This window comes from Giraffa tippelskirchi, chromosome 8 (assembly GCF_054371585.1).
Source record: "Giraffa tippelskirchi isolate mGirTip1 chromosome 8, T2T-mGirTip1v1.2.pri, whole genome shotgun sequence".
NCBI classification, from domain to species: domain Eukaryota; kingdom Metazoa; phylum Chordata; class Mammalia; order Artiodactyla; family Giraffidae; genus Giraffa; species Giraffa tippelskirchi.
Genome location: NC_137282.1, coordinates 125,860,706 through 125,883,187, shown reverse-complemented (window position 1 = coordinate 125,883,187; position 22,482 = coordinate 125,860,706). Strand labels below are relative to the sequence as shown.

Genomic DNA, 22,482 nt, shown 5'->3' with positions numbered 1-22,482 from the left:
AAGCTTGAGATGCTAAGTATTAAATCATTGGTTCAGACAATAGGTGCTCTAAGACTATGCTGTCTCAGATAGTAGCCACTACGTACATGGGGGTATTTTAAATTTAAATTAATTTAAAGTTTGGCCCCAGGCCAAATGCTTAATAGCTACATGTGGCTAAAGGCTACCATTGTGGACAGCACAGGTATGGAACGTTTCCAACATCACAGGAGGTTCTATTGGAACCTTATTCAGCTCTAGGAGTTCTGAATGAGAAATACCCTGGGCCTAAGTAGGCCAAAAAAAAAACTCTTCGGAGTGGGACTCAAGTTTGAGTTTTGGAAGCTGGGTAAGTGTTAGAAGGGGAAAGGAAATTTCAAGTGTAGTTAGATGCATGAAGAAAGACAAGGCATTCTGAGGTCCAAGTCCTTATTCTCTGTCCCTACATTTATTTGCACATGCCCCCACGGTGGGGAAAATATCTTTTAACAACTAATTCCAATCTTGAAATGGAATCCAAAGTTTGAGATGTTCTCATCAGGTCCCCTCTCTACTGTGGTAACTAACCCTTGTGAGTCTCAGAGGCAGGTGCAGAGCACAGGGCAATCCCAGTGACTAATAACCATCCTGTTATCCTGCTTTGAGCCCTCTTCCCCTCGTGTGCTTCTCCATCCCTTCCCCAGCAGCCAGCAGGGCACCTTGGAAACTCATCGGGAAGCTCCTCCTCTGGGGCCATCTTAGAGGTACCCGCCTGTCTTTGAATCATCTGGGGCTTTACAACAGTCCACATCAGCTCCTGGTTCTCTCCTCTGCTGCCGATTCAGCGCTCGCAGGTACTAGAATGGATCCTGATGCTGACTGCAGCAAACCCGGGCATCCTGGAAGAGCCTTTAGACCCTTCGGGCAGTTGGGCTTTTCCTGCCGTCTCACCCACCCCCACCCATTCTCGGCTCATGATACTTGCCCTCTCCAACACCAAACCCTTCTATTCCTTTCCACACATTTGCACTTTTTTTTTTTTTTTTTTGCATTTGAGATGCAGTCCTTTCTTTTTTCTTGTAGCCACACTGTTCCCAACTTTCCAAACCTAGCTCAAAAATTGTCTTCCCAAAATCTCTTCCTAGTAAGCCCTATTCCCGGTGAGTCCCAGGTCTGAGGAGACTGGGTTTGCCTCGGCTCGCTGCAGCTATTACTGACTTGCTCTGCCAATGCTTCTAATGCTTTCAAGTCATCTTGTGCAGCATGTTCAGCTCTCCTCACTTGACTGGTTACTGACTGAGGAAGGGACCCTTCAACTACTTGGATGGAATCTTTTGCAGCAGAACAATCCTAAAACAGAGGTCTGAAGTAGGGCCCCAAATCATATGCAGTGTCTCCATTTGCCAGCCTATTCTTTCAAAGCTTCCTCCCCCCACATCTGCCCACTCACAGCCTGTCCTGCAGGGATCCCTTCAGCTCCCACGGGCACAGTCTCATCTTAGTCCATCCGCTCAGGGTGCAGGTGTTTATGAGCTGGCCTGACAAACCAGGGGATGCTGTTGGGTGGTGATTGGTTTATACCAGTGGCTGCACCCTGGGGTTCCCCTTTTAAAAATGTGGTCACTCTCTTAGACCAGCTGCATCGGGATCTCCAGGGTGAGGCTGGACCGCTATCTGTCCTCCTTTCCCCACTCACATAATGTGATAGACTATTTGCCCAAGGCGGCAAGAGACCAGGGGCAACAACACCACAGAGTATTTGAGAAAAGGGGTTCTGGAGTGAGGCTGTGTCTGTTCAGATGCCAGCTGCATGCATGTCTGTGTGGTCCTGGGCCAGCCTCTGAACTTACCTGCTCCTTCCTCTGTAGATGGGAATAATGATATAGCACCTGGTCATGGGGCCACCAGGAACATCAAATGAGTTAATACCTGGCAAGTACTTAGTACTGCAGTGCAGGTATACAGTAAGTGCTCAGTAAAGCCTTGTTATTTTTATTCCTTCTCTCCAACCTTCCCCACAGTATCCTTTCTGAACCCCTGTCCTCTCCCCCAGTCCCCTTATCAAAGCCCCATTGGAGGCCTGGTGTGGGGAGATGCAGCCCCAGGGGAACACGTGATGGGACAGGGAATCTGGGGAGACATATCCTTGGGTGCATCTGTGTCACTGCCTGCTCCGCCTATGCTGGTTCGAGAGCAGGGCGAAGCGGGTGAGAGGCCAGTTGGGAAGCACAAAGCTGTCCTCCACAGTCCTTTGTGAAGGCAATTCTTTTGTGCCTTTACTCCAACTTCAGGCACCGGGCTGGCTCACAAGCTGAATTAAGGGAGAGTGGCGGTTGCAGAGACACCACAGATGAGCCAAGACCTCCCTGTCTCACCCTCTCCCAGCATGAATGCACAGGTCTGTAACAGCAGCAGCTTTCCCCAGCACCATCTGATGTCTCTTCTGGATTTGCTTCAGCATCTAGCAGAGCACTCCATAAATTCTGATAAATGTAGGGAGGAGGGATGGGATGAGGCAGGGAATACGAGAGTTACAGCAGACTAGAAAAGGTGAAGTATTATGTATGACATGGGCAGCCATAAGATTCCCTTCTGAGGATGGGGATGTGTACCCTAAAAGGCAAGCAGGAGGACCCCCAAGGAAACACTTTGTCTGCTTCAAAATTTGCCCAGGTCCAGCTCTGGAATAACCACCACTGAAATGAGCAGGAATGCAGGCTGCAGATAAACAGATGCCTGTAGGTAGAGTCTACTCCACCTTTAGGTTACTACCGTGGTCACCTTACTATACTCAGAGGGGCTGGGGGTAGTTGTGGACAAATTTTCTGGGCCCAAAGAGAAGGTCCAGAGCAGCTTGCTTGATTCCCTCATGTGCTCACATGGCTGTGGCATCCTTCCTGCCCAGCCAGGACAGCCCACGATGAGTGCCAGGTCTGCCTCATCCCTCCATTTGCCTCTCCTGAGATGCCTTTGAACCTCACCCATCACTGAGGACCCAGGGCAGGCGCCCCTGCTGGGAAGCTGCCTTTGACTGTGGTAGCCTTCTCTAATTTATCCTTTCTCTTAACTCCGGAGATTTTACTGTCAGGTTGTCTCGTCCTCTGACCAATCGCTGTCTTGTACAGATACCTCTTATATGCTACCATATACCATTATTTAACTTTTGGTTTCTGTGTGTTATCTTCCAAAGGAAGCTGTGAGCTCCCTGAAGCCATGGCTTCTGAATCTCTGAAACCTGCACAGCAGCTAGAACAGAGCTGAGCATATTCATGCAACAATTCAACAAACAGCATTCGCAACATGCCAAGCTCTGTGCTAGGTGCTGGGCATTCAGCAGTGAACAAGACAGACTAATACATTGAAACCACTTAGTAAATATTTGCTAAACATGTGTAGATGGATGGATAGATGAATCGGTTGTGGGTGAGTGGACGAGGTCTATATTTTGGTATCTTTTCTGCTCTGTTTCTGTAGAGAAAAATTCATTTCTTCACTCTGTTGTAACCCTACAACTGTTCTGGGTAATAGACAATCCCAAGGAATTTAGTCCTAAGTTAAGGGTAGGGAGACAGGAAACTCAGAGAAGGGAAGACACCCACTTAAAGGCATCTATTTGGTTGTGCTGAGGTAAGAAGAGATTAGGACTGACAAATTTAAGATAAGATTTCTAAGGAATCCTACAGAATTCACAGGACCTCAGGGTTTTCAGATGTTCCCTGGGGCTTCTCAAACATATCTTCAGTGCATCCTTGTTAGATAAATGTTCCCTAGTCTCCGTGCTAACACCCGATGACAGGGTGCCAGGGGCCACGGTTCCATTGCTACTCCTTGTCAGTTCTCTTACCCTCTCCTCCATGTTGCTTCCCACATCCAAGGAACATTCAAAGTAGAACAAGCCCAGGTGTCGTCCATGATACCCTGAACTGCAACACGTGCACATCTGCTCCACCTCTAGATCAGCTAGAGAAACTGGGCGACCCTGGCTCCCCAGCTCTGGCTTCTCAGGCCGTCTTCCCAATTTGGAACTGGGATGTGACCACAGCTGGAGCCTGGGCCCATCCTCGGCCTGGACAAAGCCCAGGCAGGGGTGAGGAGGCCTGGAAAGAGCCCAGAAACCACACAGATGACCCCACGGGCAGAGAAGACAGAGCACTTTCTTCTTTTTAAAAAGTACACTTGCCTCTTATCCAAGCTTAGCCTGCTCAACTGAAGAGCCAGGAAAAGCAGTTGGTGCTTGGCAACTGGAGAGGTGCAGGGCTGAACATGACAGTGTCCTACCTTATCCCCACTCCAGCTCCTTGCTTATTTGAATATGTCCCAAAATGGACAAGAATTTTCTCCCTTTCAGTGTGGACTAAACCCAGCACCCTGAGTCAGAGGTCTTGAGAGGATGGGTAGAGTAGAGGGTACTGGGAGTGGAGAGAAAAGATCAGAACACTGGAGAGGGAGTCAAGCAGTGGGCAGAGTCCCCGTTTCATGATGATCAGTCTTATCTCTTCAAACTGATGTGGAAAATAACAAGATAAACGATGATGTCAGATGATTCCAGTAAAGGCCTTTCCCTTAGGCCATTTCATGCAATCCTCAAACAGTCCTGTCTGTCACTGACTAGATGAGAAACAAGCCCAGAGATGATATCTTGGGGAAGAGAAAATAGCCAGTGTCAGAAAACCCAGGTTTTCTGGCCCCCAGTCTGGTGTTCTCTCACTGTACACTGCCTTTCATAAACACACGGGGGAGAGATGCATGCCTTAGCTGTCACTGCAGCCTCCCCCACTGCCCACTCCAGCTCAGCACTTGGTTCAGCATGAACCAAGCATCCACTCCAGAACCATGGAATGGCCTGGAACTGTTACTACGATGCTCCTGGGAGAAGGCAGCAGTAGGCATGCAGGTCCTGCCCGCCTTTGGGCACGGGGGCAGCCAGGAGGAGGGCAGGGCTGGGTGTGGGCAGGGGAGGACACTGGCTGCACCGTGGTGGGAGCAGACGGCGCTGCCGTGAGGAGGGGTGGGCGGTGCGGCAGTGGGCAGGTGCCTCCTGCCCTCGGATCCACTAGCCTGGGCCAAGCAGCTGGTCAGAAACAAAAACAAACAGCAGGGATACAGGTTCCTGCTGTTCACAGCTTCAAACCGCCAGAGGGAACTCCAAATAAATAGAATTAGGAACCTGTAAAAACGTCCTCTCCGTAAACCTTCTCCCCGGGGCCTATGCTTTAAGCACCCCGCTTCTTCCTGCTCCCCCCAAGCCCACATATCCTGACACTCCACCTTCTTCCAGGGACCCCTCAGATCTGTTTCCTTATTTTGGACGTCCTCTCCAGCCCAGCAGCTCCCGCCCAGCTTGTTACCATCAGTGACCAGATGCAGACAGCCCCTGACCCGGGGCTCTGAAACCCAAACCCCACAGCTCTCCAGGGCCCTGGTTCCAGCCACAGGGAAAGCACAGGTAAGAGTGAGGGCCACAGTACCCTATTTCAGGGGCGTCCGTCCACCTGCAGAGCCAAAGTGCAAACCCAGCAGCAACTACAAAGCAGTGCCGTGGCCTGAAAAGGGGAGATACCTCGGCTGGAGAAGCAGAGAGGGCTCGTCTCGGAGCTGAGGATACAGGGTGTGGGACTGAGGGCTGGGGCCATGGGGCCTTGCCCAGCTGGTCTTCCGTTTCCAGAACAGGAACATTTCAGCCCTACTTCCCACTGCTGTTGGATACACACACATTTACACACATAGAAGCGCACACTTGTGCTACAGGGGCTGTTTCCAAGGGGAAATATCCCACTTAAGGACACAGTAAGAACTAGCAGGTACATGGGGCCCCAGGAAACTGGGCTGGAGGACGTAGACTTGGCAGGGAACTGTGAAGCAGGACTTGGGGATAAAATGGCATGAGATTCAGGAAAGGAGCCTGGGGAGTCCCCCCTGCAGGACAGGGGCTGGGTAGAGTGTCTTCTACCTTCACCAGGAAGGATTTTGAAGAGATGCGTAATCTCAGAGATGAAAAGGACCCTACTGATACTCTCGTCCATTTTATAAGTAAGGAGGAGAATTTCAGTTATCTCCTCAAAGGGCCCAATTCCCAGGCTCTGCATTTACCTAAACCCACTGGTACCTGCCATAGTCCCCACCCCATGCCTTGTGGGGTTGGCAGTATGTGGGCATGAAATGAACAGAATGGCCAGTCTGGTGACAGAGGGGCCAAAGGGGGCAAGGGGAGGGTCCACATTCCCTCCTGGCACAGGCAACCAGCTCCCCCACCCCTCAAACAGCTCTGGGTTAGCAGCTGTATCACTCCCCCCACCAAGGATCGGCAGTCCCTCTGTTTCCAGACTCCTGTCTAAGAGCTGAGCCCGAAGAAGCTGTCCCCAGGTCTGGGCCTCTTGCGGGCACTGCCAGCCTCAGAGCAGCTCTGCAGTTTCCAGCCCTGACAGGGACTCTTTCTTATTAGCGGTCATGTGCTAGGGGTATGGGCCGTCAACGGAGGCCCACGCCCCGACACGAGGGGACCCGCACCGGGGGCAGAGCCTGGGGTGAGTTCAGGCAGCAGCTCTTCACCTCCATCTTCACAGGAGGGTCTGAAGCCATCTGCTCCCTTCCCCCACACCCAGTTCAAGGCACGGGACCAAGCCATTCCACTTCTTCACTTCTCCAATGAAAACAAAATGCACATTGCCTGCTTCCTTTTTCCTCTCACCGGAGCACTGCACGCACGCGTGCACGTGCACACACACACACACACACACACACACACACACACACACCCTGAGTCATGCACACGCACGCTCACACGCCCTAGTGAGTGCACACCACGCATTCTCAAACTCACACCCAGGGCTGGCTCCTTTTACAACAGGTCCCAGCCATTCACATCGCAAACCGGTTCTCAGATTCCTGAAGGTTTCAGGAAACAATTCATTGAGGGGTTGCTGATAACTTTCTTTCTCCGTCTGTAGTGATTCTGGCTTCCGTGTCGTCTTGTCCCCTCTCTCACTCCACCCAGCAGAGACTCGGGAGATGAGAGGTAAGGAGGGGAAAAGTTCTGCCCTGGCTCTGTGCTTTCCCCATCCCCCTAGGGGACATGTCACTGAGAGAAGAGAGGTCAAAGGGATTCCTGAGGAATTTCTAAGCAGCCCACCCCCCTTCTCCACCCTCTGGAAAAATGAGGGGTGCGGGTCAGGCTTAAAGGGATGATCAGGCTCCAAGGGTTGGGGCTGACTCTCCTTTTCTCCCCAGCGTGCCCTGGCTGGGGCACGGGCAATAGCCAGCGGCCCACGGAGCCACCCTCACCCGCTGACACGGTTATAGTTTTCATTTTGTATTTTGGAGGGAGGGGCTAGGAGAAACAGTCCCCTCACTGTACGAGCCAGCCACAGGAGCCCAGGGAAGCAGGCAGGAGAGGAAACAGCCACATTAAAGAGGAAGAGGAGGGTGGGGGGAGAAGGAGAGAGACACACACTCACACCCAGACAGAGACGGGAGAGACGCACCGAGACAGAGAGACCCTGTGTGCTGCCAGGTGGACGCTCTCAGGCCCAGGGACGGTGCTACTGGGAAACTCTAAATATACGACTTTATCAAAATTCTGTCCCTAATGAGGAGAGAAAACAACCAGGTAAACTAAACGTCCAGGCTGGCGCGCCCTGCCGCCCTGGGGACAAGTCTTCCCCAGGAGACCTTTTCATTCAGCTGTAACCTGAGCCCCATGCAAGGATTAGGTCTTTTTTAACCACTGCTGCACACCACCACCACCCCCCTTAAAAAAAAAAAAAGCAAAGCAAATTAATGCTTTTAAGTTAACAATTATCCTGGTTATCCAGTCTGTCTGCTTTCAAATACACAGACAGGCACTTGAAAAACACTCAGAACCATGCACCCTCATGCTCACTCATTCCTAGTCACAGAAGCTTACCCACCCACTCACCCATGCCAGCTCGCAAAGACACTACGACATCTGTATACGTGCGCAACAAGGAAGTCACAACAGACACATACACCCAACTATGTCACCTGTGGGTAATCGTGGTAAACCTCACACGCACGCATGCACGCACGTTCACCTGCACACTCAGGGCTCCCTTCTGTGCCCCTCCCCTCCTTTCCAGTCCATGCCACTTGGGTTCTCCCCCCGGTGAAGCTCTCAAGAACAGGGCCAGAGGCCCAGACATCCCCAGTGCTATAGTAACTCTTGACAAGATACTTGCCAAGGTTATTTGTATTTTAAAGACTCACTAGAGCTTCGTTTGAAAGCATGTGGCATTCAAGGCATACCTTCTGGCACTGGTGAGATCTTGGAGGTAGGTTTGAGAGCCAGGGATGGCCACAGCACTGCCTATGGGTAAGGCTGCCCTGCCTGCTCAGTAACTGTCCTTCCTGCAACACTGGTGTGCAGATCTGGGACCAAGATGTCCCACTAACCCAGCAAACCTGTTGTTGGGCAACTCTAGCAGACCAGATTGACAAATTTCCTGAATAGTAGGGTTAAAGGTGACTGGCTTGGCGTGTATGCCCAGCTAGACTCTGGGGTCAGAAGGAAGGAAGACGCCAAGCTAACTGTAGCACAGACAGAGCAAGCGTGCTCGAACGTGAGCTCAGCAGTGGGCAACACTGGAGTCTGTAAGTTCCTTGAGGGCAGGCGTCTTCACTCTGGCTGCATTTCCCACAGCAGCAGCAGCAGCAGCAGGATGAAATGAAAGAGGGAGCCCTAAAGTACCTCAGAGAGATTCTGAGTCCCTCTGTCCCTGAAGGATGGTTGATCTCCCAGGCTTGAAAGCCTTGGCTTAAGGGCACCTGTCCCTTCTCAGACTCTCCATCTGCCCCAAGAACCCCCTTGAGGATACTGCCTGCTCCCTGTCTTGGCCCCAGTCTCATGAGGCCACTACAGACACTGGCTCCAACTTGAAAGAGGCCCTTATCTTGTCTCTAGATTACTGCATGAAATCTGTTTCTTCCTTCAGACTAAACTCCCTAGCTAATTCCATGTTATGAGTAAGTCAGCATGCACTACAAAAGCCAGCTTTGTTTATGAAAACACAAGCAAATCCACAGTGGAAGAAGGGCTGCTCCCAGGCTGGGGGTGGCGGTGGTAGTGGGCTGTGTGGAACCAGGACTAGGGAAGAGAGGTAGTTTTGGGGGTTGGAAGGGGTAGGGATGGGGTCTGGTATTTGACAGCAGAGGGTCTCTTGTGTTTTGTTTCTGTTAAAGAACAGGTTGGAAGAGGAAGGGGGTAGTTGAAGAGGCAGTGCTTGGGGAGAAGAGGGTGCACTGATACAGCACCTTCCTTTTAACGGAGTAGGAGTCCATCCAGGACACAGAGCAGCCTAAGAGCCAAGTGCTCAGGCTCCAAGCGCTCAGGCTCCAGGCTCAGGCGCAGCAACCTGACTGCCAGAGACTCAGGCTTCCCCAACTCCCAAGTTCAACTTTCCCTTCTGGCCCAGCCACCTCCACACCCCAGCCTGGCTTCAAGGAGCCCTGGGACAATAGGCAGAATCATATCCTCCTGGGTGAAGCTCTGCTAGGAGGGATTTTCTTTTTGTCTATATAAATCTCTTCCTGGGTGAGGACTCGATGGGGGAAGGGTGCAGCAGGAGGTCAAGGGGGAGGGGAGGCTGTCCCCAAGAGAACTGTAGCCCACCAGGTTTCTCCCAGCACAGCCTTGGGACTGACCAGGCAAGGGGCGTGGGGTCAGAGATGGGGGCGGGAGGGCCTCCCTCTTTCTCTCTCCCTAATTCCTAGAGGGATCTGTCAGAGCTCCCCAGCCTGGAATTTTACTTTGTTATTTTAATGCAATTCTGACCTGGATTTAAATGGAATTGGAAACCCCAGGCCTTAATAAATAAATATTATGATAAGAAATGAAAGCCATGCAAGAGGAAAAAGATTTCCCCCAAAAGAGGCAGAAATGCGACATTCTTGCCGGGAGCCAGAATCACAGAAATTTTCTTCACTTCTTCAGCCCTCTTCCATCCAGAGGGAGACAAGTTGATTTTTTTTTTTTTTTTTTTAGTTTTCCATAAAAGATTCTATTTTTCTGTAACGTTTTTTCTGATAAGACAACTACGAAATTTCTGTCTAACTTTGAGGAGAATTGGGGGCAAGGGTTAGGGTTAGATGTATGACATGGCTGAAAAAGTTTTCATTCTTTCAGTCTCTCCAGGCCAAAACTTAAGTTTCTGGCAATGTTTGGGAAAAGAGAAGATTCTCTCTCATACTTTTGGAAGGCAGGAAGTCTTTGGAAGATGCTGGGGTGGCAGTGAAGTCGAGCAGCATTCGGAGGCGCGTGGTCACTTCTGCCCAGGGCTCCCCCAACTTCTCACTCATCCGTGCCGCCCTTGTCTCCTGCAGCCTTTCCCCCGGGGCGTAGTGCCCAGAGGTCAGGTCCCCCGCCGAGGAGGGTGGGTGCACGGTGCCCGGTCCTGACAGGAGCACGCTTCCCAGCACCTGCCCTGCCCCTCTGAAATCGCGCCCCCGCCCTCGGACCCTGAAGCCCCGGCGGCCCCGCGGCCGCGCGCCCCTCCTTCCTTACCTTGCACGGCTTTGCTGTGCTGGGCGGCGCGGGCGTGGACCAGCAGGACGAGCAGGCAGAGCCCGGGCGCGCGCCCCGAGCCCATGGCTGGAGCTACGGGCGGCCGGGGCCGGTCTCGCAGCCCAGGGAGGGCGGAAGCGGGCCGGGCCCCCGCGAGCCGAAGGGGAGGGGGGGGGCGCGCCCGGCCAGGGCCGGGCCGGGGTCTGTGGGCGCGGGGCGCGGACAGCGGCGCCCTCGGCGGGAGGCTCCCAATGCTGCCGGCTTCTCCCGGCGCGACGCCCGGGAGAGCGAGGCGGAGGAGGGCGCGACGGGGCTGGGGGCGCCCGGCGCCGCTGACGGAGGGGAGCCCCCGCCCTCTCCAAGGCCGGCTCCGCTAGCGGCGGCGGCGGGGCTGCTCCGTACAATCCCACCCAATTCCCAGCTCCGCCGGGAGAGAGCTGCCGCGGAGAGCGCGCAGAGCCCTGGCGAAGGACCTGGGAAAGGGGAGGAGAAACGCAGCACCAGAAACACGCCCTTTCTGCCTCTCTTTCTTCCTCTCTCGCTCTTTCTCCGTCTCTCGGGCTCCGTCTCTTTTTCTTCGCCTCTCTCCTCCTCCTCCTCCTCTTTCTCCTCCTCTCCTCGCTCCTTTTCGTTTTCTTCCTCCTCCCCCCTCCTCCTCCTCCTCCACCTCCTTTTCCGAGCCCTTTTTTCTTTCAAATGGGGCCTCGGCGCAGCGGCCGCTCCCCCTGCGCGCCCGGGCGCGGCGGCCCCCTCCCCAGGCTGCCGGGCCGCTGCCTGCAGGAATTTACAATCCGGCGCTGGGGGAGCGGGCCCGGTCTCCATGGAGACGGCTTCCCCGGGAGCAGGGAGGTCAGGCGCAGACCGCGCACAATCAATGGATCAATGCAAGCCCCGCTCGGCTCCAGACCAAACAGCACCGGGCTCCGGCTAGTCTTGTCTACCGGCGAAAAGCGCGGGGGAGCCAGGGTGCGCCCCCGCGTTCGCACGCGAAGAGGGCTATGCGACGCAGGTTTGCATGCACACCTACAGAGCAGACAAAGAGAGGGAAGGGTGTCGGGGAGGCCGGGGCAGACCCAATCGCACTGGCACTCCGGGACGCCCGCCGACACAGCCCGACACGCGGGGCACAGCCACATAGGACCTCGAAAAGCTGAGAGCGGCTCCGACAGCGGCCGAGTTAATGCCCTCCCAACTCACCTCCACCACACCCCCACGCCCTGGGGACCCAGTTCCCATTCCTAGTGCCTAGTGCACTTTAATAGAGGACCAAAAAGAAAGTAGCCTTTCCCTAGCTGAAACTTCTAGCTTTAGGGCAGACTGCCCTGCAGTTACTGTCTCGGAGGTAGCCCGCTCAGCATTCTCCCCGTAGAGACCTGGACTCATGTGTAAAAAACACTTTCGCGCTCAGCAAGAGGGCGGAAGCTAACCCGCAGAAACCTTTGTGTGTAAACACAGAGACCCCCCCAAATATGCGCAACTCTCTCTTCCAAACCTGCCCTCCCACCTTCAAGATGTGGTCCTCACCAGAACATTCTTAAGCCTTCATCCTTCCAACTTGCAGGGGCAGAAGAGGAAAGATAAACTATATCTTAAAAACTAGGGGCAAAGTGTGCCAACGGAGCAGTGTCCCTGAAGCATGGACACCACCACCTGATGCATGTACCAGCTCTGCCTCTTCTCTCCTTCCATCCTAGGGGAAAGATGAAGGACTTCTTGATAGTGGTGAGAGCCTTTCTGGAGTATGGAGATTTTTTCTGTGGGAATAAGGCTGCCAGGCCCTAGGCAGTCACTTATGCTTCAGAGCCAGACTTCTGCAGCAAAGAGACCTTTGGGACCCAGACTAACCTCCAGGAGTCTGTCTTCAGGGTACCCTGGAGGAAGAGATAATGATCAGGATCCCCCTGAAAATAACTCAGTTCTTAGACCCTTCACACTGGCAGCCTGTATCAGCTCGGGTGACAGATATGCTTTGTCAGAGGTTTCCTTAACCCCCAAGGAGAAGAACGAAGCGGTTCCTCCCATAGGGACTGAGTGGAAAAGGGGCAGGTTGCGGACTCAGGCATCTGGGTTTCCTGTCCTGGCTCTATCCTGGGATGAAGATTACCTTTGGGCAAATCATACCTCAGTGTGCCTCAGTGTCGTCACTGAAAAGAAGAGGCTGGGTTGGCTCAGTGATTGGAAGGAGACGGTGCCCTTAGGAAGCCTAGGGGAGGAGGCCTCGAGAATTCCCTGCATGACGTGGGATGGGAGCACACAGAACGTGGGAATGGAGCGAAGGCCACACACGCTTGGGTCAGATGATCTCCGAGGCCCCTTTCAGCCCCATCACTCCCGGCTGTCTCCCTCCTTCATTCCATTGGCAAACCCCTCCCCTTGAAACAGCTTTGCCTGCTGCCACCAGTTATGTGTAGGACTAGAGGACAAGTGCAAACCTGCCACCCTCCTCTGCCCCAAACAGGAGAGTGGTTTAAAAAAAAAAAAAGAATCAGAGGTTGCCAGAGGGTGCCCATCCACCTGGGGGCACAGAGGGTTGATTAGCGTCCCCCAGGCAGGGAAGGGAGATTGCACTGTGCTTGCTTTATCTCTGCCTTGATTTGGACACTGGTGTGGGCTCCTCAGGCTCCCTAGGGAGGAGGGCTCCCGCCCACCCTCTAAAGCGCAGGTGAGATGGGCATGGAGGGTTCCGTATGAGCAGATTAACAGGTTAACTCAGACCTCTCCAGGGCAGCGTAACTTCCTGATCCTCCGAGTGTGGACATTGCCCTGGCTTTGCGGGGAGGGAAGAGTGGGTGGCCCCACCTTAGCTGCTATATCTCTGGGAGGCTCAGTGTCTTTTACTCATTTCCTTTTTCCCCCCTTATGTTCCTGTGTTTGGTCCTCTGTTCCTCTAGGAAGGTGAGCTTTCTCCACCTCTGGGCAGAAGAGGCAGTTCCCTGCCCAGCTCCCCACCTTCCATTCTAGTCCCCGCCTACCCTCAGCCCTTCAGAGGAGTCTGTAGGAGCAGGGTGTGCGTCACATTGCCCTCTGTCCTGTCCACTTCTGCAGGGACTCACAACGGGAGAGTTATTCAGGAAGGTGACAAGGAAGGAAGAAGGAGATGGCTCTTGCAAGAGCTTCTACAAAGCAGCAGCACATGCCATGCCCTCAAGGGGGCGGCGGGGCGGGGGGTGCGGGACGCGGGTGGAGTGGGGTGGGTAAAACGTCCCTGTGTTCTCGGGGTCTCCTACACTCACCTCAGGTGGTAGTTTGCTTTTGGGTGCCTCTCTCCTTCAGGGATACCTCTGACATTCATTTCATTCTAATTTCCCTTGCAAATGTCGAGGGAGAAGGGTGGGGCTGGGGGACCCACAGCTAATACCTCTCAGTTCTCATCCTGCTTCCAAGAATACCTCTGCCAGGTCTCTGCCACCTTCAGGGACTTTACCTCCCCTGCCAAGTCTCTTTCCATGAGCTTTTGCTTTTTCTCTCTCTGCTCCTGAGCTACCCCATCTGTTAAATGAATCCGGTGCCTCTATCTTGACAAAAGATATAGTCTTAATGGAGAACATGCATGTACTGAAACAACAGTACCCCAAGGTCAATGTCAGGCCCTACCATTTCCCAGCCATCTATCTATTTTGGGCAATTTATTTCATTTCACTGAGCCTCAGCTTCCTCATCTATAAAATGGGTATGCACCTACAACTGCATATGTGAGGCATATATTACACTGCCCCTAGAGTGAAATAAAACTGCAGTTCAAATCTCAGCTGTGTGACTCAGATAAGTTAATTTCAGCAAGCTTCAGTTTTATGACAAAGGGAATAGAAACCTCATCGGGTTACGGTGTTAATTGAATGAGCTAATGAATGGAAAAACCCTGGCCCACAGTAGGCATTCAATAGGTGGTGGCTAATGCTGTTATTTCGACTACTTCTCAGAAGGAGCAAGGGCCACAAGTGTTTGATAGTAAAGGTATAGTAGTGCCTGGGAAGGAGCAGTCTTGTTGCAGGCCAGACTCTGACGCAGCTGAGTAAGAGTGGGGCCAACTGGGCTCAAGCCTCACCACCCTCCATAGATTCCTGTCTGTCACACATTCCTTCTGAGAAGGTTCCAAAAATGCCATGCATTCCAGCACACTGCCCTTGTCAGCAACCTTCCAAATTGGAAGGTTGGAAGGAGACTTACCTATCAGGTAGAGTGGCTCTTTCCCCACCACCCTGTACCTCCTACCCTGCCTTCAGAAGGCACAGACGCTCTGAGACACAAGTGAGAGCTCATGGTTACCGTCGACTCAGAGCTCTCCTGTGTGCCAGGCGCTCCGCCACAGACTCATCAGGCAGGAACTGCTACCCTCCTTCTGCTGGCGGGAAAACTGAAGCAAAGAAACATCAGCCTGCCCAGATGACTGAGAACGGATGAAGCCAGGATCCAGGACTCAGGCTTGACTCTGAAATGTGTATACCCTCCCCATTCTCTTTTCTGCCTCCTCTGAAAACACAGCGACTCAACATCTTCTTGCCACTGTTACGATTTAATCATTCGGGGTAGATCAGCCCCTTTACATACAAGAGGTAGCAGGGCAGTACCCTTGTCCGGGAGGATCACACAGGGGTAGGGTTTCAGAAGACCGAGAGGTCACATGACTGCCCTAGGTCACACGACATATTAAAGAGGCAAAGCTAGAAGCAAGATCCCTAACTCCCCTGACGTCTTTTTTATTTTTTAATATTTATTTTTATTGTCTGTTTGGCTGTGCCAGGTCTTAGCTGTGGCGTGTGTGGTCAATGATCTTGGCTGTGGCACTTGGGGCCTTTAGTTGGGGCACATGAACTCTTAGTGGCATGTGGGATCTAGTTCCCCGACCAGGGATTGGACCAGGGCCCCCTGCCTTGGGAGCATGGAGTCTTAGTCACTGAACCACCAAGGAAGTCCCTCCTCTGACTTCTGACTCCTGGATCAGTGCTGCTTAGTCTATACCCTGAGAGCTGCCAATCTCCCCTCTTCCAGTTCTCAGTTTTCCTTTTCCTCATGATCTGATCGGTCACAAATCCTTCTGTCAAGTGGCATATGATACTTATCTCACATCCTTCTCCCCAGTACACACTGTCCTAGGCCCTCTAGAATGTACAAAAGAAATAGAAAATGTGATCCCCAATCAAAGAGGTGTATCAGGGACGTCCCTGGTGATCCAGTGGATGAGGGTCCACCTGCCAATGTGGGGTACACAGGTTCCATCCCTGGTCTGGGAAGATCCACATGCCATGGAGCAATGGAGCCCGAGCCCCAACTCCTGAAGCCCGCGTGCCCTAGAGCCTGCGCACCTCAGGGAAGTGGAGACCCCCACTTGCTGCAACTAGAGAAAGCCCACACTGCAGCAATGAAGACCCAACACAGCTGAAAATTAATTCATTTTAAAAAGAGGTGTCAGCACCAGTGTATGCTTTCAGACCCCTTTGCACCATAAGGCAAATCCCCCAAATGCCCTGAGTCTCACCAGGAAGGCAAGGTTTGTATATGCAAAACAATATCTGAATGCAACATCAAGCAATCCAGACAGAGAAAGTCAGAGGAAACAGGAGTCGATCATCCAAGTAGGTTCCGTGGACATTAGGAGGGACTTGAGGTAAATCTTAATGACACTTGGAAAGGGACAAGAGAGGAATATAAACAAAAATCAGTGACAGAGATAAAGAACAGCCAGAACAACAACAGTAAAAGAAACAGACGAGAGGAGTGGGGCGTGCACTAGGTCAGTGGACAGGTCGACCCTGGGCAGTCCTTGTTCCCCATCTGTCCAGGACGGCTGAGCAGCCGTTTGGACAGATAAGCAGAAGACTGGAAGTAACATTCTCCCCAAGTGTGTTCTGGCCCTGGGATTCGAGGAGTAACTTGTTCCCCAAGGCCCCTGGTCTCGCCTCTGTGGAGAGGTCTGCTTGCAGTCCTGCCAGGACCTGTTGGGGGCGAGGAGAGCCTGGTCTGAGCTTCCCACTGGGCAGCCTCCTTGGCCTCTCATCCCAGGGTCCCCCCCACCCGAGCCCTTCCTCCTTGCCCACCCCCACACCTGAGTCACTTTGCCACCTGCTTCCTCCCCACCTGCTCCCTGGCTGCTTTCATGAAGGGAGCAAAAATCTCCAACCTGCCAATTGGCATGAGCACTGATGTGTGGTTCCAGACTTCTCCACATCGCAAGGCAGGTCTGCAAACTGCCCCGAGCCTTCCCCCTGTCACCTCCGACACAGCTGCCCTTGCACACTTCAGATGCCCCTCCACCAGGCACAACCCCCTTAGTCCCCAATCAGGGCTCTCAACTCCTGTTTCCTTGGGAAGCCAGAAGCCATCTGGCATGAACTTCCTATCTCCCACCTCCCTCTCCCGCCACTGCTAGGAGAGGGGTCCCTCCTTTTGACCAAGGCCAACCCCCACATACATGTACAAGGATCCCACCCCCTCTTGCCTCGACAGGGAGCTGGTGCTGTCAGTTACCCCCTCCCTTTCCCGAATCCCTCACCTGGGCTCCTCCTCCTCCTGTAAACAGTGTAACCTGCAGCATCCCACAGGAGCAACAGCAAACTCCCCTAGACCCTGCTGCCTCTCGTCCTTCCAGTCTCCTGAACTTCTAGGAGGAGGGCTCCTGCTCTCCATCTCCCCTGCTTCCTTCACTCCTTGCCCTTGTGCAATCTGGCCCAGGCCCCCTCTAGCCCCTCTGCCAGGCCTCCACCAACTTCCTCATCTCCATATCTGAGGATGCCTGCTGGTCCTTACCTATCTTGACCTCTCTGCATCATCTGAAGCCTCTGAATGTTTTCCTTTCCCTGCCTGGGTCCTTTCTTTCCCCCAATATCCTGCCAGTCGCTCCCCCTTCCCTGACCTCTTAAGCGCTTCTAGCTTGGCTCTTTTCCCTTCTCACCCTATGTGGCCTCCTCAGGGACTCTAACCCAGGGACAGCAAGGGTGGAGGGAAGAGTACTGGCTCTGTGGTCAGATGGTTCTCGGTTTCAATCCCAGTCCCAGCAACGGGGGAGTGTGAGCAAGTTTCTTTACTTCTCATAGCGTAACCTTTCTCATCTAGAAAGTGGGAGGATGAAATTCTGACCTTGCTGTTGTTGGAGGGTACAGATAGGTCACGTGGAAGGTCCAGCACGAAGCAGGGGGCAGTTTGCCCCACACTGTAGGACATTACGGCTCCAACTATCACCAGTGTGATGACTCCCAAACCTATATCTCTAGCCCCCTCTTTTCTGGTAACTCTAATTCTGTGTGTACAATTTTCAGGCCCGTATGTCCAGCTCTCTTCTCTCTCTTCTAACTTGCCGTATATTTTTGCCCACTGAGAGAGATTTCCATTGGTATTTTTCAAGATCTCAAGCTGAACCGACCCCAGCCGAACGTTGTCCCTCTCCGCACTCACCCCTGACCTGTCCTCTTCTTGACCTCCATATAATGGCCCCATGACCACTCAGAGGCCCCAGCTGGCTTTCTCAGAGTCTGAAAAGACTCCTTCTTCCTCTCCCATCTGAGAGGTCACTGCATCCTGAGGGCGAAACGTCTGAAACCTCCCTCAATTCGACGCCTCCTCTCCACCTCCGTTGCTGCTGCCTCAGCCTCCAGGCTCTCAGAACGTCTCCCGTGGACACACACGGGCCTCTGTGCCAGTCCTGAGCCCTCTTCCCCCAAAGACACTTCATGTCGCTCTTCTGATCTCACCGTCGGTACACCCAAGCCACACCATGCCTGCCACATACCGTGGCCTTGACAGCCAGGAAGCCATTGAAATGTACCTCGTTTATGAGATCTTTCCGCCCCCGCAGGTGTGGAGCTCAGTGGCCCTTGAAACCTGCCCTGATGGCCCTGGATGTGCTGCGCTGTCAGGGTCTCTCTTTAGTAGTCTGTCAGACGTTTGAGGGCAGGGCCATTGTATCCCCAGCCCCAAGCATAGGCCTGGCACACAGTCGTGCTCAGCGAATGCTTGCCAAATGAATGAAGGAATGGCGAGCTCTTGGGAATCCCAAGGAGGGGGGCAGCGCACCCCTGACCTGTCTCCCTGCCTCCCACCGGCCCCAGATTGTATTGCCTAAATGACTGCTGGCAGCAGAGGGTGGTAAAGGGAGGCGCAGCATGGAAGTCAGGGGTGGCATGGAGAGGCCAGGCTGAGGAGAGATCACAGAGGTGCAGGGGACCCTGGGAGAGGACTCTTCTGGCCAGAGACTCTGAGATTCTGGAAGGCAAAAAAATCCAAGCTGGAACCTTCCAAGCCAGGACTGAAGATCTCCTGAAAGGTTTGGAGAACTGGATGACGGCAATCTGGGTAAAGCAGCCGGAGGCAAGAAGCTGGGGAGAGAAGCAGTGATCCGAGGCCTGGGGCCAAGATGAACGAGGTGGGTGGTGTCTACAGGCAGGTTCCCTAGCTGAACCCCAGGGAAGCAGGCTCAGGAGGGAGAACCCTCATCATCTCTACCCCTTCGTCAGAGATCTTTCATACTGATGCTTCAAATGTCATCATCAGAAGATAACTCCTTTGAGCTAAAATTGTATTTCTTGGGTCCCAAATACAAATATCCATGTGAGAGATTACTCCTTTGTGAGTTAAAATGTTAGCTATCAGCTGAAGCTCTAACAATGCTGTGGCAAAGGAGGGGCTACCGGGACACTGGCTGAACTTCTGGACTCGGCTGAGCACTGGTTCGGTTTTGCTCTGCCTGCCCTGTTTCCTCATGGCTCTCCTCCCCCAGGTCTCCCCAGAGGAGATGGAGAGATAGAGGAGGACTTGCTACAGGTATCCTGGATTAAAGCAAGGATGAGTGGAGGTGGAGGTATTGGGGCAAAGTTCAAGGTACTTGCAAACCAACTTATAAAGTGAATTGCTGTAAAACAAAACTCAGTTCCCCCAGTGGCTTCTATCGTTCTGTTTTCCAAGAAGGGCCCTTATAGGACTGAGAATCCATTTAGAAGAAGCCGAAAACCCATAGCGAGGAAGGGGTTGGCATCTCTGCCGCCTGCGTGCTCATGCCGAGTGTTGAGAGCCTCACAAAGGGTGCCTCCCGTGTTTGGTGACAGGCTCTCCCTTCTTCATGCCACCACTTCTTCTCTGTCCTGGGCATTTGCTGAGCTTGCTCAGCCAAGCTAACGGGCATCGCAGCCAGGCTGGGATTCCTTGGTGTCTCACCCTGGTCCTGAGACAGTCAGTCTGCTGGAGCTTGAAGAAGAAGTCTTGACCTTGACTTGGGCCTCAGGGCTTTTGAGGAGAGAGGGGAACTCATTCTAGTCCTCTTCTGCCCTTACCCGCTCGTCCGGACAGTCCGGTCCTGCTGGGATTGACCGAGGAGCTCCCCTGCTTCTCTTCGCCAGACCCAAGCTGTAATGTCACCCTTCACCAGTAGGTGCCGCCGTCTAACATACCATCCTCCAGGCTTTGGTGACGTCCCGAAGCCAAACCTTGGGGAGCCTACCCAAGGCACCCAGCGCTTCAGACAATCTGCAAATGAAATTATTATAGATGAGATACTCCCACATCGATGAAGTTAAAATGTGGAATTAACTTTGTGTTTCTGAATAACCACAGATTTCAGTTCTTAATCAGTTTGACATTCACTGTGCACTTGCTATGTGCCAGGAACTTAAAGGACACGGTCGTTCAAAGATGACATGGTTTCTCTTTTAAAGTTCATAATTAGGTAAGAGGGAGAAATTTGCATCTAAATAATTAGAATATAAGCTAGAACATGGGACTTCCCTGATGGTCCATTGGTTAAGAATCTCCCTGTCAATGGAGGGGACATGGGTTCGATCCCTGCTCTGGGAAGATTCCACATGCTGGCAGCTGGGCCCTCGAGCCGCAACTACTGAGCTCATGTGCCCCAACCACTGGGCCCGCACCCTGGAGCCTGTGCTCTGCAACAAGAGAAGCCACCTCAATGAGAAGTGTGCGCACTGCAGCCGCAAAGTAGCCCCCACTCTCCTCAACTAGAGAAAGACCTTGCACCGCAACAAAGACCCAGGGCAGCCAACACGAAATAAATTCTTTTTAAAAAGGTAGAACATGGTAAATACCCAAATACGGAGGTGCCAACATAAAATTCTAATGAAAGCATTAAAAGAGACGGATTAATTCCAGCTGGAAGCTTGGGGACGACTCAGATGAGGAGAGGGTTTAAAGACGACCCCAAAGAATACGTAGACTTCCTATACACGGAGTTGGGCGAAGAAGGTGAGGGCTTTCCAGGTGGCAGAAACAAGGTGAGCAAGGATTTGAGGGGGAATGTCTACCAGGAATTAATAATGCAGTTTGACTAGGGTTTGACAAGGGTTTAAGGGGCTGGAGAGGAAGATCTGAAAGGTGGGATGGTGAAGAGCCTGTTTTCAGCCGGTGCCAAGAGGTCGATCCTGTGGTCCTGGCTCCGGGAACCCGGAGGACTTTAAGCAAGGCAGCAGCAGGGCTGGCTCCTGGCATGAACTACCTTTCCATCCTCTGGACTTGATGTGCTCTGCGGGACTTCTTCAGTGTTTAGTGACTTGATTTCATCAAGGATGCAGGAAGAGAACAGAGAGCAGAAAGGCAGAAAGGAGGCACAGAAAGAAGTGGAAGGGAGGGAAATGATGGATATAAGGGAAGAAAAGATGGAGAAGGAGGAGAGGCAGCAGAGGAGGAGGAAAGCAGCGCCTGCCCTGGGAGGAGGCTCAGCCTGGTGCTGTGCTCAGGGAGCCATCTGGGCTTTTCCAGGCCGGCAGCCTCTGGCTCCCAGCCCCGGCAACTACAGAGGACAATGTGAGGCAGGCTTGTTTGGTGATGTGTTTGCTGCTGGCCCTGTTTGTTTGTTTTCCATTATCATTTTTTTTTTTTCCTGGCAGTGGACACGTCTGGGGTAGAGAATAAGGAGGAGATCAACGCCGTGGCTTGCAGTGACAGTGGTCCCCAGGTCAGGCTCTGGGCCGCGGGGACTCTTCAATGGGGGCTTGTGGGCCTTGGAGCTGGACTTTGGATGTTCCTGGGAGAGGCCTCTATGTGGGCACAAGAGCCAGGTGGTGGCTGGCCCAAGCACAGAGATGGTTCGCATCCAGCTCTTTGTCCTTGTCTTTCTCTACCCTGACAGGAAAGAATTAAAAGTCCTTGAGGCCTGGGCTCCTTGCCTGTGTAGGCAGGATGTCGTGCTGGGCTGGGGAGCCTGTAGTGGTACAAAGAGCAGCCAGTTTCAGCTCAGCACTGGGGGCCGAAGGGGGAGTCCACGCAAGCCGCCTGCTCTCAAACCCTGATGATGAGTCTGGCCTTCTCTCTCCTGTCCCACAGCCCTTGGAAGCCAACCTAACGAGCACTATTAAAGTTAATGAAACACAATGAGTCCTCCGTTTGCTCGGTTATGACTCTTTACGAGATTGCTCCCTCTTGCAGCGGAGATTCATTTGAGCTGCCAGGGCTTAGCCTTTGTCCCCCTAATTTTTATTGGCCCATTAACAAGATCAGATGCCCTGGGCTGACCAGGAATATCTGGTGTGGGTTCCCAACAAGTCTCATTGGGTCCAGTCTCTGGTGGCCTTTTGATTCCAAATTAACCTAAGAACGGCCCCTGTTTCCCTTCTTCCCTCTGTTCCTTCTCCTCCTCCAAACCCAGTTTTCTATGTCAGTACAGCAGGGATTTGGGAAGAATTCAGAAGCTAGGGGATGCCTTCCACCTGCTTTAGAACGTATCTCAACCCACTGATGGAACAGCTCCCCTCGTAAGAAATCCAGTGTGGCTTAAGGGCTTGACTCCCCATTAAAATGGAAATGTACCGAACCTTGTTAGTTATTTGCATTTTGGTGTGAATTAGTTCATAAGGTCATGGATCAGCTGCAAGGGAATCTGGGAATCTCCGGTGCTGTACCCGGGTTTTTATCCCGTGTTCACTTTTCCAGAGAGAGGTTTTCTATAGCTTTCTTCAAAGTTTTCATGACACTCCCGCCCCCTCGCACAAGGCAGAAAACCTCTCTGGAAGTGGGAGAAGAGTGGTTCATAACTGGGGCCCAGAAGACAAACTCTCCTACCTGCTAGGCCA

At 52.9% G+C, this 22,482-nt stretch overlaps 1 protein-coding gene and 1 long non-coding RNA gene across 7 annotated transcripts in view; one reads left to right on the top strand and one right to left on the bottom strand.

The window, feature by feature from the left end:
* Nucleotides 1–13,594, bottom strand: part of SCUBE3 (signal peptide, CUB domain and EGF like domain containing 3) — a 35,581-nt gene extending 21,987 nt beyond the window's left edge. For 2 of the 6 annotated variants that reach the window (XM_081520099.1, XM_081520100.1), the window contains exon 1: nucleotides 10,475–11,229. In XM_081520099.1, the coding sequence (XP_081376225.1) occupies nucleotides 10,475–10,559 (85 nt within the window). In that variant the 5' untranslated portion in view covers nucleotides 10,560–11,229. Of the gene's footprint in view, nucleotides 1–10,474; nucleotides 11,230–13,446 lie in introns of those variants that run through there. The other 4 variants (XM_081520096.1, XM_081520098.1, XM_081520102.1 and 1 more) reach the window with 3 other exon arrangements.
* Nucleotides 13,595–14,766: 1,172 nt separating this feature from the next.
* Nucleotides 14,767–21,784, top strand: LOC145517511 (uncharacterized). Its single transcript, XR_014062091.1, has 3 exons — nucleotides 14,767–20,688; nucleotides 21,301–21,368; nucleotides 21,543–21,784. It is a non-coding gene; the product is annotated as an uncharacterized LOC145517511 (long non-coding RNA).
* Nucleotides 21,785–22,482: the final 698 nt, after the last annotated feature.